General features: G+C 31.7%; 5 protein-coding genes across 14 annotated transcripts; 1 reads left to right on the plus strand and 4 right to left on the minus strand.

The window, feature by feature from the left end:
- Nucleotides 1-10: 10 nt before the first annotated feature.
- Nucleotides 11-3159, minus strand: LOC100883383 (diphthine methyltransferase). Of its 3 annotated transcripts, none has more exons than XM_076534240.1 (5): nt 3080-3159; nt 2595-2784; nt 681-1275; nt 478-613; nt 11-404 (listed from the first exon to the last, which is right to left on the minus strand). In XM_076534240.1, exons 2-5 carry the CDS (start codon nt 2751-2753, stop codon nt 44-46), a joined length of 1251 nt encoding a protein of 416 aa, XP_076390355.1. In that variant the 5' UTR covers nt 2754-2784; nt 3080-3159; the 3' UTR covers nt 11-43. The 3 variants fall into 3 exon arrangements, with proteins under 3 accessions (XP_076390355.1, XP_076390354.1, XP_012152025.1); XM_076534239.1 differs by having other exon boundaries at nt 2980-3133; XM_012296635.2 differs by lacking the exon at nt 3080-3159 and having other exon boundaries at nt 2638-2770.
- A 97-nt stretch (nt 3160-3256) lies between these two features.
- On the minus strand, nt 3257-6908 carry LOC100883268 (uncharacterized). 5 transcript variants are annotated; one of them, XM_012296619.2, is made up of 2 exons: nt 6769-6908; nt 3257-5464 (listed from the first exon to the last, which is right to left on the minus strand). In XM_012296619.2, the coding sequence occupies exon 2, from the start codon at nt 5245-5247 to the stop codon at nt 3976-3978; it is 1272 nt and encodes a 423-aa protein (XP_012152009.1). In that variant the 5' UTR covers nt 5248-5464; nt 6769-6908; the 3' UTR covers nt 3257-3975. The 5 variants fall into 5 exon arrangements, with proteins under 5 accessions (XP_012152009.1, XP_012152006.1, XP_003708091.1 ...); XM_012296616.2 differs by lacking the exon at nt 6769-6908 and adding an exon at nt 6191-6330; XM_003708043.3 differs by lacking the exon at nt 6769-6908 and adding an exon at nt 6174-6313.
- A 1712-nt stretch (nt 6909-8620) lies between these two features.
- ClC-b (chloride channel protein 7) lies at nt 8621-13102 on the minus strand. 4 transcript variants are annotated; one of them, XM_076534229.1, is made up of 13 exons: nt 12976-13102; nt 12496-12877; nt 12172-12297; nt 11811-12009; nt 11479-11732; nt 11214-11391; nt 10623-11147; nt 10394-10563; nt 10150-10329; nt 9868-10077; nt 9542-9787; nt 9386-9466; nt 8621-9315 (listed from the first exon to the last, which is right to left on the minus strand). In XM_076534229.1, exons 2-13 carry the CDS (start codon nt 12652-12654, stop codon nt 9214-9216), a joined length of 2430 nt encoding a protein of 809 aa, XP_076390344.1. In that variant the 5' UTR covers nt 12655-12877; nt 12976-13102; the 3' UTR covers nt 8621-9213. The 4 variants fall into 4 exon arrangements, with proteins under 4 accessions (XP_076390344.1, XP_003708089.1, XP_076390345.1 ...); XM_003708041.3 differs by lacking the exon at nt 12976-13102 and having other exon boundaries at nt 12496-12947; XM_076534230.1 differs by lacking the exons at nt 11479-11732; nt 12976-13102 and having other exon boundaries at nt 11938-12009; nt 12496-12947.
- On the plus strand, nt 8918-10130 carry LOC143264958 (phosphatidylinositol N-acetylglucosaminyltransferase subunit Y-like). Its single transcript, XM_076534249.1, has one exon. It carries the CDS (start codon nt 8918-8920, stop codon nt 9029-9031), a length of 114 nt encoding a protein of 37 aa, XP_076390364.1. The 3' UTR covers nt 9032-10130.
- Nucleotides 13103-13380: 278 nt separating the features above from the next.
- On the minus strand, nt 13381-15335 carry IFT46 (intraflagellar transport 46). Its single transcript, XM_012296621.2, has 3 exons — nt 14733-15335; nt 14443-14631; nt 13381-14281 (listed from the first exon to the last, which is right to left on the minus strand). Exons 1-3 carry the CDS (start codon nt 14945-14947, stop codon nt 13705-13707), a joined length of 981 nt encoding a protein of 326 aa, XP_012152011.1. The 5' UTR covers nt 14948-15335; the 3' UTR covers nt 13381-13704.
- Between the last annotated feature and the right edge of the window lie 93 nt (nt 15336-15428).

Below are 15428 nucleotides of genomic sequence, written 5' to 3' on the forward strand. Positions count from 1 at the left end.
AATTACCCGATTTTAATTATATTTCCATTTATTACATGATTCTTTAGTTCTTTAAATTAAAGGAACATAGTTTTAAAGCATGATCGTAGAAGGAACAAGTACCAATCAAACAAATATTTTGCGATTCTGTTTCAATTATTTGTTCTGCAATTTCTCTGTTATTTAAGAAACACCAATCGCATCCGTATGCTATGCTTTTATGCTCATTGTATTCTCCAATAATGGATAGAGTTTCTGGTTTTTCACAATCGATTATTTTAAATCCACCATACATGCAAGCTGCGAGTAAATATTTTTGTACGAATGGATCCCATTTTAAACGCCATATACCCCCGCCAAGATTAATTTCTGAAATAGGTCGCTTCAGGTTTCTGGTGTCCCACAATCTTAGAATTTCATCGTAACTGAAACATTACGAGAATGTCAATAGGAATGCAAATTTTATTTTTAGATTATTTCGTTCTTTTGATACTACACCTTCCGCTTGATAATAAAAATTCTTGGGTTGCATTACTATGAAGGCTAGTAACTCCAGCACCATGAACTCTGTTCAAAGCTGCAGGATGAAATCCTATTCTCGTATCGAAACGTTGAAATTTACAGTCATCGCCGCCTTAAATATAATTAATGTTATGAAATATTCGGTTAATCGAATAAGAAATTTAATAATATTTTCATACCAGTATATATCACATTTGTATCCCAGTAATCAAAGCATGTAATCCAAGCTTCAAATTCGTGCGCAGGCCATGAATTAATTTTACTAAGTTTACTTCCATTTATTTGAAACAATGATATACAACCCTTTGAGTCACTAACTACTATCTTTGAAATGGATTCATTACTATCTGTACACCAATCTAAAGATAATGCAAGGACCTCATTCTCATTTGCAACTTTTTCTTCTGTTAATAACTGTAAACTCTTTTTGTCATTAAGTTCATAAATTTGTAGATATCCTAAAGAATTTACAACACCAAGTAAAATTTTGGCCTGACATTTAACATGTGACCATTTCATGTCTAACACAGCAGGTACTTCTAGCTGTTGCAATAATGTTAAAGATCCACTGGTTTTAACTTGAAACATGTAAATTCTTCCTAAACGTTTTGATGATACTGATTCATTGGATTTTAATTCTGCATCTTTCATTAATTGATAAGTTCCACAAACAAATATATCTTTGAAAGGATCTATTGGACACCATTCAACAGAATCAGCAGAGAACTCTGTATCAAAATTATCCAATGTGTGGAACATGGTTGAATTATTAATCTGTAACAAGAAATTAAATCCTATAATCCTAATGCACATATATAGTTCTACAAAATGCAGATTGTTATTATAAAAAGGATATTACAGGGTTTATGCACAAAAATCTTTATTTTGTATTATAAATGTTACAATCACTGGAAATTATATGACATACAATTTTCAAATCACTACAGATTTATGGTTACATAAATGTAGATAATTACTCAAAATGTATCCATTACTATTAACATTATTAGTGGAAAGAATTCATTTACATATACATTATGAAATTGATATTTTATAAGATTCAAAAGCAGTCAAAATCTGAACAGTGTTATTAAATATTTATACTTCATACTGAATTGTATAGTCATATATAAATTGTACTTCTTGGTCAGAGTATATCATTATCATTGAGATCATACTATAATCTTTAGGAACAAGATACGACATTGGTTAATTTTTGCTTAAAAATAGTAACTTGTACATGTATACATTTCTGAGCAATAGGTCATTTAAACATTATAGGAACTTTTTAATTGTCTCACTTTAAATATTTCCATAATATGTAATTACTTAAATATATATTTATGTATGTCTTACAATAACTATATACTATGACATATTAATACTTATACTGGTTATAAATGACTTTCATTTTGTCATTTCATGTACATTTCTATTATACTTGGGAAGCAAATTTGTACTATTAGTTTTCTTAAATGAGTATTTTTCAACTCTGACAAAGGTTAAATTGTCAGGTTTAGTGGAATGTATCATCTGATACATTATATGAAATTATCATTAAAGCAATAATCTTGATAAAAACATATTAAGTTTGCTCATATAATACTAACTATACTTCAATAAATTATGGCACCTAATGGTTCTCGTTATATTCTTTGGTAGTCTAAAAATGAATAAATAGTTTATAAATTAAAGAATAAATAGGCAATGACAAGTGATATGATGATGAATTTACAAAGAAATGTCAAATGAATGTATCTCTTCCTAAATATACCTTTCAATGAATTTTCATAAATAATTTTGTTAAATACTATATGTAACTTTAATGTATTATGATAGAAACTTGAGGTAGATTAGTTGTCACTGTAATTTTCTCATCTAATATCCATGTCCATTGAAAGAAAATATATATATATGCGTTTGAGATTCTTATTTATGGTTAAGTACTTATCAAATTCACAAAAACATTTATCTCATTGACGAGCGCTTTTTTCAGTTTCAACTAAACATTCCCTGACTAGAATACGGGCGTGTACAATACCACGCTTAATCTTTTCTGCAGAAGTACGACTGCCAGCATATGTAGGACGAACCTCATGACCAAGTTCTTCTATGACATTAAGCAGCTGTATATACTTTGATTGTCCAGGTACAGAAGAAACAGTTTGTTGGAGGGCTCTTGGATTTGGTACATTTATCAATGGCTCTGTAACCTTTGTTGAAACTTCTACATTTCCTCGTTCTTCTTCCATCTTCTAATGTTTTGCTTTTTAAATAAATATCCTAATAAATAATATACGAATAAAGTCAGAATTATAAAGAACTAAATAGCATAAAATAATATAATTATACAGTAATAATATGTAACAAAAGTACTGTCGAATATCTTTCTTTTTAATCAAAACATTGATAAAATACATAAACATTACCTTAACAACACATAACCTTAGATCAAATTTGTTACTTAATAAAACTTACCTTTAACGATACGTTAATAAATTTCGAATGTATATTCTATGTAATTAATAAATAAATGCAAATAAAAGTTAAATATAATAAACTACAAATTAAAACTAGCCTCGTAAACGTATCGGCTTCCACCTTCCACCCTCCCCCACTATAGTTTGAATATTGGATACAAGCTATTCAAAACGAATACAACGCTTTAACGGAAAACGTAGGAACTAAAAACTATAAAAGCGCCAATTGTGAATTGCTTAAACAGAACTCAAGGGTATAAAATCAATACACAATGTTATAGAAAATTGCTTCTTTTTATTTAGATATACCTCGTAGTCAGTTATATTCAAGGATTATACTTTCCGTAGGTACATTCTGTTTGATCAACCTTTTCCTGCATGTATATTGTAAGTAATTACTAGGTACCCATAGTTTTAACCAAAACTGCAAATACATTTTTCTTAGAAAATATAAATGAAAGCTCTTGTACAAATAGTCCCTGTCTAATGTTAATTTTTCTATTTGCTAACTGATAATTTAATGAGAAGGAATAATTCCTTCATGACTTGTATTCTATATATAAAAAACGCTCTAAAGTCCTCTTTAATTAAAATAAAAAAAAAAAAAAAGAAAAAATGATGGAAATAATCTTCTCGCCTTTTCCATTTATTTATATCCAATATTATGCACTATCGAATGATTAATTTCTTTTAGGCGTCCACAAAAATGCACGTTTCGTGTTAGTTCAGTTGATACTAAAAGTGATATGAAGTTACAAAACTACTGTTATCATGATCTCTTCATTGTTTAAAAATACTCGCTGCTTAGATTTATTTTAACAAACATACAATTGGTCGTATAAAATATCAAACAATAAATGCTACGTGTACAAGCACATTTTTGTGGATGCTAAGACACTCCCTTTAAAATATACTGCTGTACTTCATACAATGTACATAGCATTATCCTGTAAAATAATCGACTAAAAATCTAGTCACTAAGTATGTCGGCAGATCATTGCCGTGCATTATGTTCTGTTTCCAATAAACATTCTCTTACAAGAATTCTAGCATGCTGGATACCCATTTTAAGACGCTCGGCCGCGCTACGACTTCCAGCATACGAAAGACGAATATCTCTTCCAAGTTCCTCGATAATAACCAATAACTGAGCATATTTACCCTGTCCAGGCACAGTAGGGAAGTTTATTGTACTGGATGGGCTAGCTTGCGCTACTTGAACAGTTTGAACATTTTGTAAATTTCTTGGGTTTGGCACTGTGATCACAGGTTCAGGAATTCGTGGAATTTCTGGTACCTTTGGTGGTGGTGGTGGAGGGTCATTTAACTTTGTTATTGTTATCTCATTTAACTTGGCAAGTTCAGTTAATTTTGCCATCTCTGCCATTTTCGAATATTCAGGCATTTTTGTGATATCATTTTGTATATTTGCCATCTTAATCATTTCATTCATCTTCGTTTTTTCATTCATCTTTGCAATTTCTTTAGCCATCTCATTGATTTGTGCAATTTCGTTCAATTTTGTTATGTCATTATTGTATTTGGCCATTTCCGTCATTTTCACCATTTCATTTAATTTAGCTATTTCATTCATTCGTTGCACTTCATTAATCTTTGCCATTTGTGACATCTTCATCATCTCATTCATTTTTGCAATTTCATTGATTTTTGTTATGTCATTATATTTTGCCATTTCTGAAAGTTTAACCATTTCATTCATTTTAGCAATTTCAGACATCTTTGCAATTTCTTGCATCTTCATATACTCTGTTGTTTTGGCATATTCTGCCATTTTTTCCATTTCATATCTCTTGGCCATGTCCTGAGACATTTTATTCAATTCAGTCATCTTACTGAATTCGGCTAGTTGAGCCATTTGAACTATATGCTCTGGAACCTTTCCTCTTTCCATCATTTGTTTTAGCTCTGCAGAAATTTTATTCATATTCATCTCTGACATTTGAGCTATTGTTGCAGCATCAGGCATTTTTGAAAGTTCAGCAATTTTTGATATTTCTCTTGCTAAATTTTCATCCAAACAACGCTTCTTCTTAGCACGGTGCCTAGCCATACGTTGAGCTTCCTGCATTCTTCTTATGGCTGCTTGCTCCTCTGTCTCTTTGGCTCTGGCGTTCTTCATTCTCTCCGCAGCGCTGTTTAGTCTAATGGCGCGTTCTTCTTCTGTTTCTGATCTTAATTTTTGGCGTCTATATTCTCGCATCTCCCTTACCTTTTTAAGGTAAGGTTTCTTCTTAGCCTTAGGCATAACATATAATTATGCATCATAGTATAGATATAATCATCTGTATACAATGTCATTTTTGTAACTTTCAAATACCAAATTTTTCACAAAATATATTTTATGCATACGTTTCTAATTAAACGTGGTTAATTTTATTGTTCCTTACTAGTATTCATCAATATTTCTTACATATTTTCTTTATATGTAAATGTTCACATTATTTCTGTATTTCACACATCACCTGTAACACAAAATGATAACAGCAAATCATAAAAATATTCATTTACATACTCTGATATACAATGGTTATTGTCATCGTTTAAGTTATGATTTAATTACAGAAAATTACAGTTATCGACAAATCAGTGGCTTATTATTCTTTATTCACTTTTGATGTCTTCCAGAAAAACAGGCATAACAATTCAATGGTATTTTATATTTTATTAAATAATTACTTTTGCCACTAATATATCAATAACTTAAAGCATTTATAATTAGTAATAAGTTAAAATTTGCAAGATTATAAACATCTGTGCAATCAAGATAGACAAAGACAGAAAATATTGTTTTTAACAAATTTATTGAGTACATATAAATGTAATTTTTATATAATATAACGAGACAATTAAGAACTATTTGTTGCACATTGTACAGGTATAAGAATTAAAATTGCACAAAACAGTCATTTAAGCTATCGAAATATAAAATTATTAAGAACAATGAACGAAAATTATTAGTACTTGTGACAAAAGGACACGACCTCGGGATCTCCTCGCTTAAAAAACACCGTAACCGCTTCTTTCGGCGTAGAAAAGAAAAAAACAAGCATGTAAATTAATTCGATTTTCAATGTGTAAAAAGACGCGGGTAGCAAACTCAAAAAATTCCATGGCACGTGCGCAAAAATCAAGTGGTGAATACTGTTTTCGAAATCATATACGTGTACGTACGTGTGTGTGTCGGCTACCTGTATATCGCGATCGCTTGGTGTATATGTATGTACGTGTCTTCCAAAATTCGAAAGAAGAGCGTCGTCGAGTAACACAAACTGCGCATGCGCGTCGATATAAGAACGCCGTCTTCTCTGGAACGTTCACCAATCACAACAATGGCGGACGCAATTCGGTCAGTTCACCGAAACGTACGATTAACCCTCCGTGAAGCTAAATCGTGTCACGAATCGGTCTCAATTTTATATACGTATCTTCATCACGACGAAACGTGTACATTCATGGCATTCGCGTTAAAATAACTTCGATTTTTCTTAAGATATTTCGTAGACAAACGCACAAAAGCAATATCGGCCGACACGTAAGATTTTCGTTCGGAGCCACTTTAAGGGGCCAAGCGGGGTCGCCGATAGGCTGCGTGTGACGTGGTTGCGTTTATTGACCATAACCCCTTCCTACTCCCGTCTGCAACTTCACGACGGACAGGTGTACGACCCGAGTAACTGCGAAATAATTGACCGAACCGACTGCATCTTAAAATACCTCGATATTTTCAAGAAATCACGATAATACTTGGGATAATCGATTATCTTACCATTCTTATTAACGGCGATTTTTCTTATTTCTTTCCTTCGATAAAATGATCGTTTCTTGGAAATGTCTGACTCACGACAAGTCTTCTCAGTGTTTTGAAAGAACAGTGCCTAAGGAATGAGAAAGTTTTGACAAATTTTCTTCGATTTCTTTCAGACAAGGTGAGACAATGAGCTCGTCGAGAAGAACCGTATGTTCAACGAATGCTTGAGTCACGAAAACATTCCAATATAATATGATACAAAATTATTAATAATCAGTTTATGAATAGATCTGAATACATGTTTTGTAATGTTTTCGAACTCAAATGTTCGTGATTTAATAACACTCCGATGACGATCTAAATTTAATATTTCTTTGAGTATTGTTTTCTAGTCTAATTATTAATTTATTATTAATGTCATCAATAATATTCTTTTTGATTTTCCTATTGGCATAAAAGAAGTTTATAAACATTAACATTTGAAATTAACAATACTGAAGATGTTTATTCAACTCTCATGGAATTATAAAAACAAGTCAATCCTCTATCTTCTAAAAAATAAAATATAATTCATATATACATTGTTTAGAATCACTATGAGGTCATTTCTGTTTCCAACAAACATTCTTTTATCAGTATTCTGGCTTTTACAATTCCTATCTTTACTCTTTCTGCTGAAATTTTACTACCAGCATATGACAGTTTGATATCTTTTCCTAGATCTTGGATAATTGTTAATAGTTGAGAATATTTATTTTGTTGACAAGATGAATGTGCAAAAACTGGTGGATTGTCTGTACAAAAATTGCTTTGAAATTGTGCATTAGTAGGTGCATTAGCAATAGAATTAATATTTTTAAAAATAATAATCTTTTTTAATTCATGGAAATTTCCTGTTTTAAGTGTTTTTACTTCTTCTAAAGCTTTCCTCTTTCTGGCTCTAAACCTTGCCATTCTTTGTGCATCATGGAATCTTCTAATTGTAGCTTCCTCTTCAGTTTCAAAAGCTTTTGCAGTAGATCTGTGTATATTCTTTTTTCTTTCCTTAGTTGAATGTAATTGCTTGTTCTTTTTATATCTATTCCACTTGTAATTATTCATTTTGCATGAGGATGTTCCTGTTCGGTTGTCTTTTGAATTCATAAATAATATACAATGTATATCTGATGAAATATTTTTTAACAAATTGTTCTTTAAAGTTAACTACTACATGTATGTGTCAGTTACATTTAATTTAACCCATTCGTAACAGACTGATCACTAGCATGGATAATAATACTGGTATTTCAAAGATATAATTCATATCAGTAGTTACAAATAGACTAATCAATGAGATTAGCACAGTTGCAAATGAGTTAAAGAATGGTTACAAAAATTTTTCATCTATGTATAAAACTTGTTAATTTGTTCTATACCTACATTATACTTCAATAAATTTTTTGCACTATTTTATCAGTCTTGATTACTTATAATTATTAGACACACTGACAAATAAGACAAAAATGACATACTTGCACACGAGACTCGAGTATTGTATTCTTTTTATTAGCGAAAAAATCTCAAAATCTCGACTTATTAGAGATTAGAAGAAGTTAACTGTCTTGTGCTTTGTATGTATTATTATCTCAAGGTGATTCATTCCTAAAATAGGAACCTACAATTAATTGGCGACATTTGTTATATCTTCGATACTCGTGGGTATTGATACGTTTAATGCAGTGTTGCATTTTCCAACAATTCAGTAACAAAATGTCTTTTTTATTTTTTACATTTTAAATAAAGTATAAATTAATATTACAATTTCTTCCTTAGTTAACATTTCTTTCGTTAATTCGAACCTATATTAGGATCAAATGAAATAATACCAAAATGTATATATAAATTTATTTTATAAACCAGACTATGTTTACAAAATTTTCAATGCTTAAAATGCACAATGTCTAACTCACTTTTAAATATATTTACGTGATCAAAATTTTGCTTATATTTTAACTTACTTAATAGAAGTAAGCGTTTGAAATCATATTTTTTTTGTTTGTAATAATAAAATACTTTTTTATGTTCCAGATTGCATATCGAAGTTCTGAATTACGTGATTATATGAGTTACAATTGTTTCGAGACATTTATATCAGTTGATTCCATTTCTAACTGTTAAGAACATTAACATGTCCATTTCCTCCTATGAATATTATTTTCTTTTATCATTGGTAATTCTTCCAGTGTATCTTTTCTTTAAATTATGGTCATGGTTAGGTTGGCAATTGTTTGTAAATAATTAATACTATTTGTATTTCACTTCTTTGGTTAATTTCAAATTGTTTTTTATAATACTTTAATCTCTCAAGTTTGGTAATAGATTTTTTGTACGTTTGTATACTATTATAATATATGTATTATTATAATATTTCGTCAAATCTTTTTTAGTAAACTGTCATTGTATATTTATATAAAAAAGTAAAAATTAAATTTTATTAGTGATTAAAAGTTCATCTAATCCCATTCTTCCTCTATGTTTCCATATCCTAAATCTAGCTACATCTTTTCGCGTAATAATTCCAATTACCTAAAAAAAATGTATATGCAGATCTCTTTATTTTGCAATATGTTTTATAATATTTTAAATAATGAAATACCTCGTTCGTGTCATTCACTACCGGTAAATGGCGGAGACCTAAAGCTCTAAAAAGTCTAAACGTGCGAGGCAGTGTTGCAGACTGAAAACAGAAATAATTGCTGATAATTGATTCAAATTGTTGACAACCAAATAAAGTAATAAATAAATTACGAACATGTTTTACTGTGTATGGAGAAGGATTCATAAACGGTCTTAGATCAATCATGTAAGTTTTTTCTTCTTCAGAGATGGTGACTTGTTCAATAGTCGGATACCTAGGATATTCCTTTCTGAACATTTTAATACTTAAAGATTTCTCCCAATATTCGGCATACTCGTTGAAAATTTTATTTTGCAATAACACTATTAATTGAGAACGTAAGATCAGACCACGGAACCGTCCGTAAGAGTTTATTTCAGTCTACAATAAAGAACGCAGAAATTGATATTACAGAAGAATAAGAATACATAGTTTTCTAAAATTACTATAATAGTTATTACCTCATCACTACTAGGTGGATCTACTACAGGAAAACCATTAAATGTTACACATTTAAGTAGTTCCAATATATGCCCCACATTTTCTACTGTTTTTAATGTCACCACTGGATGACTCATTATCTCACTGGCATATATGTTATTTGATAACGGTGGGGCTTCCCATGCTAATATGGGAATCCCAGCCATTTGTGTATGAATATCATAAATGCCCTATAAAAATAAAGGGCTATTTATGCAACAAATAAATATCCTATAATGTTAAAGATTGGTATATTTGCGTGCCTCATTAAAAAAGTCTCCAACCCATTTAGCCATAATAAGAACTATTATAACTGGTAAACCAAAAGATATGCCTTGAGTGGCTTCTATGAGTATAGCAGTTAAACTTATTGTCATCCTAACTACTCCTCCCAACTGAGCAGCTGCGCCTAATAAAGCATATTTTCCCGGAACTAAAACAATCTGTAATAATAAATAACAGTTCATATTTGATTTTCTATATTTTATTTTTTAATGATGTTCTTACGCAATTTGGGAAAAGTCTTGTAAGACCCGAGCCAATTAATCTTCCCCATGCTGAACCAATAAGGAGAGATGGTATAAAAAGTCCACTGGACATAGATAGACCAAAGGTAGCAACAGCCAAAAAGAAGTATAGAATCACAAAAATTGCTAATGTTAGATCATTATGAGAACCTTAAAAAAAAAATTAATGAAATACTGATTGCTTTCTTTTATATGCATGAATAACATACCTTTTGGATCATGAAACAAAGACCGAACGCTACTTTCTGGGGTTTGAAACCATAAAGCGGCGACTGCGCTGTATTCACCCTCATTACAATACATCTGAATGGGAAATTTAGTGGGGTCTTTTCCTAAAGGTTTACAATCGTTTATGAAATAAATCATTAGGAATCCCATTGTTGCACTTAATCCAGCAACCAAAAGAGCTTCTATTACTTTCAACCATTTCTTCTTTATATATTTTAATCGAAAACAGGTAATTTTATAATTTAGATGATTCCAAAAAGCACCTAGAACTCCACCCGTTGCTCCCATCAACATAAATAGAGGAATTTCATAAATTTGATAGGGTATCGTTTCGAACTTTCCAAGATTTAGTAAGCCTGGATAGGAAAGGTCACCAGGTCGTCCATGATACGTGCTGAGAATAATATTTAACGTGAATGTTGTAATCATGCTAGCAAAAAATGTCCTCCATGTAAGGCTTTGATTAAAAAAACTAGTTCCCTCTTCAATACTGAATAATACTCCCCCTAAAAAAAATGTTAATCCATTTATTAATACTCATATTATGTTTATTGTCCTCTTTCTTTGCTTACCAATTGGTGCTCCAAATGCAGCAGATACACCAGAAGCTGCACCTCCTGACACGAAATCTCGTTTTTCATGATCCTCTCTAAAATACTTAAATATTTGAAAGTCCTTTTTAAACGTGGTACTTTTTCCCTGTGATATTCCTGCTGCCACCACAGCTCCAGAATGTATCATAGGTCCTTCCTATAAACACATTTTACTTTATATTACAATATTTTCTGATATTAACAACATATGATGACATTTACTTTTGATAGTGATAATATTTACTTTTCCACCAGCTAAGCCTCCCACTACTGTACAAATTACTCCAATTGTTTTTACTGCTAGTGTTTTAATACGAACAACTCGAGGTACTTTTATTCCATTTAAATAGCATTTTACTTGTGGAATACCACTGCCAGCAGCGACAGGTTCCACATAAGCTACTAAAATAGCACCTATTAAAACAGGTACAAAATTTAAGACTAACCATATTAGATATGGTAACCATAGACACTTGTCCTCCACACATTTATCTACATCTATTAGTGATCATAAGGAACAATAGCTATATGTACACATACAACCTCCAATATATATATATTGTTCTTAAAGGATACAAGTTTTGAGAAAACCATATTTTATGTTTGTTAATTCCTCAATAGAAATGTTTACAAAGGATGCTATAAGCGCTGTGCAAATACCTATTAATAGGAAAATAAACCATCTAGCAAAATTTTTTTTTACCACAAATTTGTATCCTTTTTTTCTTTCTTCATCTTGAAGAAGGTGATTCTCACATGGATCATAATCTAAACTCTTAAAAGAAAACAAAAACAAAGATAAATTTTATATGCAGTATGCATTCAAAAACTTAATTACTTTTAAGATAAGATAAAATATTTGTGGTGACTAATGTAACAAATTCCTTGGAAACCAAACAGCATAGTCATACATTTATATACAAAAAGAACAAGTTACCTCGTAATTTGTTGATAAGAAATTGGTTGCTCCAGGAGTTATCTCTTCCGTATTGAGTCTCCTTGGATTATTAGAAACTGCCTCTATGATACTTTCACATGATAAGCTACTAGGATTGTGGATACTCTGTTAAAAATGCAAAGATGAAATATTAAAACAAACAGAATACTTTCATTCTTAACAAATTTTATGAATGGAATTACAAAGAGGGAAGTATGAACGAATGACGACAGGTGTCAAAGGTTGTCATTTAACCAAAACAAAGGTAACAAAACAATTTAATGTCAGACAGTCATTATCACAGAATAGTAACAACGTTCCTACCCGAAATCTAACTTCAACATTTTCGTTCGAGTATGACGCAAAATTGTTCCTTGGTTTTAATAGCCTCTCTCTGTCACCCTCGTTATCAACACAACTATCAACATTGTCATCGATGCTACTGTTGATTAACACGTTCACATGCGTTGGTGAAGTTGCCATTTTTTTTCAGCCACTTAAATCGCAGTTCAAGAATTAGACTGTGAAACGACTATTGTTTAATTTGATTCGTCACATATCACTGTTATTACGTATTGAATGTACACGAGGAAATGAAACACCATCCGCAACCACGTGACTAATACTATGATAAGAGATACAGAATAGATATATACACAATCCCTGTCTTGATCGATTAAGAAATTTTCAGGCTTCCACATCATTTCTGCGTTAAACATAATAAAAATAAAATATCATACTAGAGACTAGAATGAATGCAGCAAGTTGAAAGTATTACGCGACTGTTATTTTTATGTTATTTACTTTTATAATAATGCGCGCGTTGAAAACGGTACCCTGAATGCCATCTAGCGGGAACTGCGTGGGTGTAGAAGTAAAGCGCTCTCTATTAAAAAAGTTTGTCATTTTCTGAAATATATTTCTAATAAACATTCATTAAAGTTATTTTATGAATATAAATTTTTAGTTCTTCTGTTTGCTGTAAGATGACGATACATTACTATTCTTCAAGTGCATTACAATTATAAAACAATTTAATTTAATAGAATCAACTGTTATATTACAAATGATAAAATATTTGGAAATACCTTTTCTTAACCTCTAAGTATTATAAAAGCTATATTATTCCATGTGTAATGTTTATAAGTATACAAATGTCTGTATAAAATTTCTTATATGTTTCATTTAATATAATGCAACTGTATTACCTATCCTTGTACCTATGACATTTATTACATTATCTAAAAACATGAATGCGTCTACATTTTTCAGTGCATATCAGTGCTTTTTTATGACACTTAGGTTACGTAACCCTCTTACGTATTCATTGCATTGTTCGTAAAACTGAGAGATGTGTCTTATAATCTGACAGGAAACTAAGGGAAACTATTACATCTCAGCAATTGTTTCTCAGCAATTACTGCCTCACTGGAATGCATATTATCACACAGCTATGTCTACCAATGTTACGACCTCATTTTGGGACCATCTTCACTCGTCCCTTATAAAAGGACGTTATAATCATTAAAATCCTCAATATTTTTGAGCCTTTACGTTCCGTACTTCCAAATAGAGTGTAAACAACGTGTGAAGCGCTTCAAGTCTCGATTCTCCATCCGATGGAATATCCAACAGATTACAAATAATATCAACCAACTCATGCAACTCGCAGTCGAGCTCCGTAAAATCCAATTCAGCCTCGTTCAGTTTTTCCTCCACTTCTGCCGGCCATTGTTGAAGCAACGAGTCGATGTCGGGCATAGGTTTCATAAGATTCACAGCTGGTGGATGCTTGCTTCTATGCAGTTGATTCATATCCTCGATCCACTTGTCGATCGATTTGCCATTTTTTTCCGCGTCCTCGATCCTCTTGATCACAGTCTGCCTCGCTGCACCGGCGCTTCGCATGTAGCTGCGTAGCTGCAGGTGCAGCACGGCCGGGTCCGACTGATTCGTGCAGGGTTCGTCCAGGACGTTTAAACCGATCTTGTCCTCCACTCCATCTGGGCGCGGGATCTTTAAGAAGGCGTCGATGTCGCCCACGGCTGGAATGAAGTCGGGAATGAAGGGGATGAGCTTGTAGTTCAGTTCTATTTTCTGAGGCGTGTATCTGCAGAAGAGTAGAATTATTAACGGTTTGAATATATAGTTTTATAACTATACTTATATAAAGCTTATAGCTTATGGTTTAAATACTTCATTATAAGCATTGTCTTAATTAGAACTTTTGCCTGAAGACCTTTATTCTACCAATGGTGCATTTAAGGGTACCTCATTATGTTTTGGAACAGTTCCTTCACTTCTGTGGATACGTCCAAGTCCTCAAAGTCTTTGGGATTATAAATTTCAACAGGCTGAGCGTTATTGGTTCCTTCTATGTCATCGTCATCGCTTTCTTCACTGTCTGAGGGGTCACTGTTCATTCTCATAGACTTTCCAAAGCCGCCTTCATTGTCATACCTGTAATATGCTTTATTGAAACTGTCTTTCCACATACCTAGTTACACCAATATTCTACTAATAGTAGAAATAATCTACTAATGATAGAAATAATTTAGTACCTCTTAAAATTTAATTTTTCACGTGGTGAATTGATGCCCATAGCATCACGACTTTCGTTTCTACGGTTCGGTCTGGGTCTCCTGGAGCTTGAAGGCCTGTGGTTTACGGGACTCTGTATTTCTTCAGCATTGCGCACTTCAATGCTCTCGTCGAATTTTGTGAACGCTGAAATGTGTGTTTCTTCTTCGTCACTGCTATCTTTGATATCCATCATTGATCATATTCAGACAATTTTGTACTGAACTATAATGGACTGATTGTTTTGGTTTTCGTTGCGTTGTTGTTTCTATGGTTGCTCGGAAGATCGATGCGCAGGCTCGAACTGCGTTATGGTGGATGAACATTGCCATTTGAAGAACACTGAAATCAAATATATTAATGAATACTAAAATAAAACTTAATATATTAAGATTTACTTAAATTAATATTTTCAATAATTTGTCCAAACTCATTTTAAATCCCTCTAGATATAAAAATTTCTTATCAATGATACAAACGATTGTACAAGAGCAATAAAGGTTTTCACAACTGCAGATAGGGCTGTAGTAATAAATTTTCTTTCCGATAGATAAAGTTAAGTAATCTTGAAGTTCCTGTTATTTATCATTATCTTTAAAACGCACCAATTTCTGGTTGTAAATTAGTAATTTTATTGGAAGCAGTCAACGTCGGACTTACACTAACAGTATTAAATA

This window comes from Megachile rotundata, chromosome 8 (genome assembly GCF_050947335.1).
Source record: "Megachile rotundata isolate GNS110a chromosome 8, iyMegRotu1, whole genome shotgun sequence".
Taxonomy (NCBI): Eukaryota; Metazoa; Arthropoda; class Insecta; order Hymenoptera; family Megachilidae; genus Megachile; species Megachile rotundata.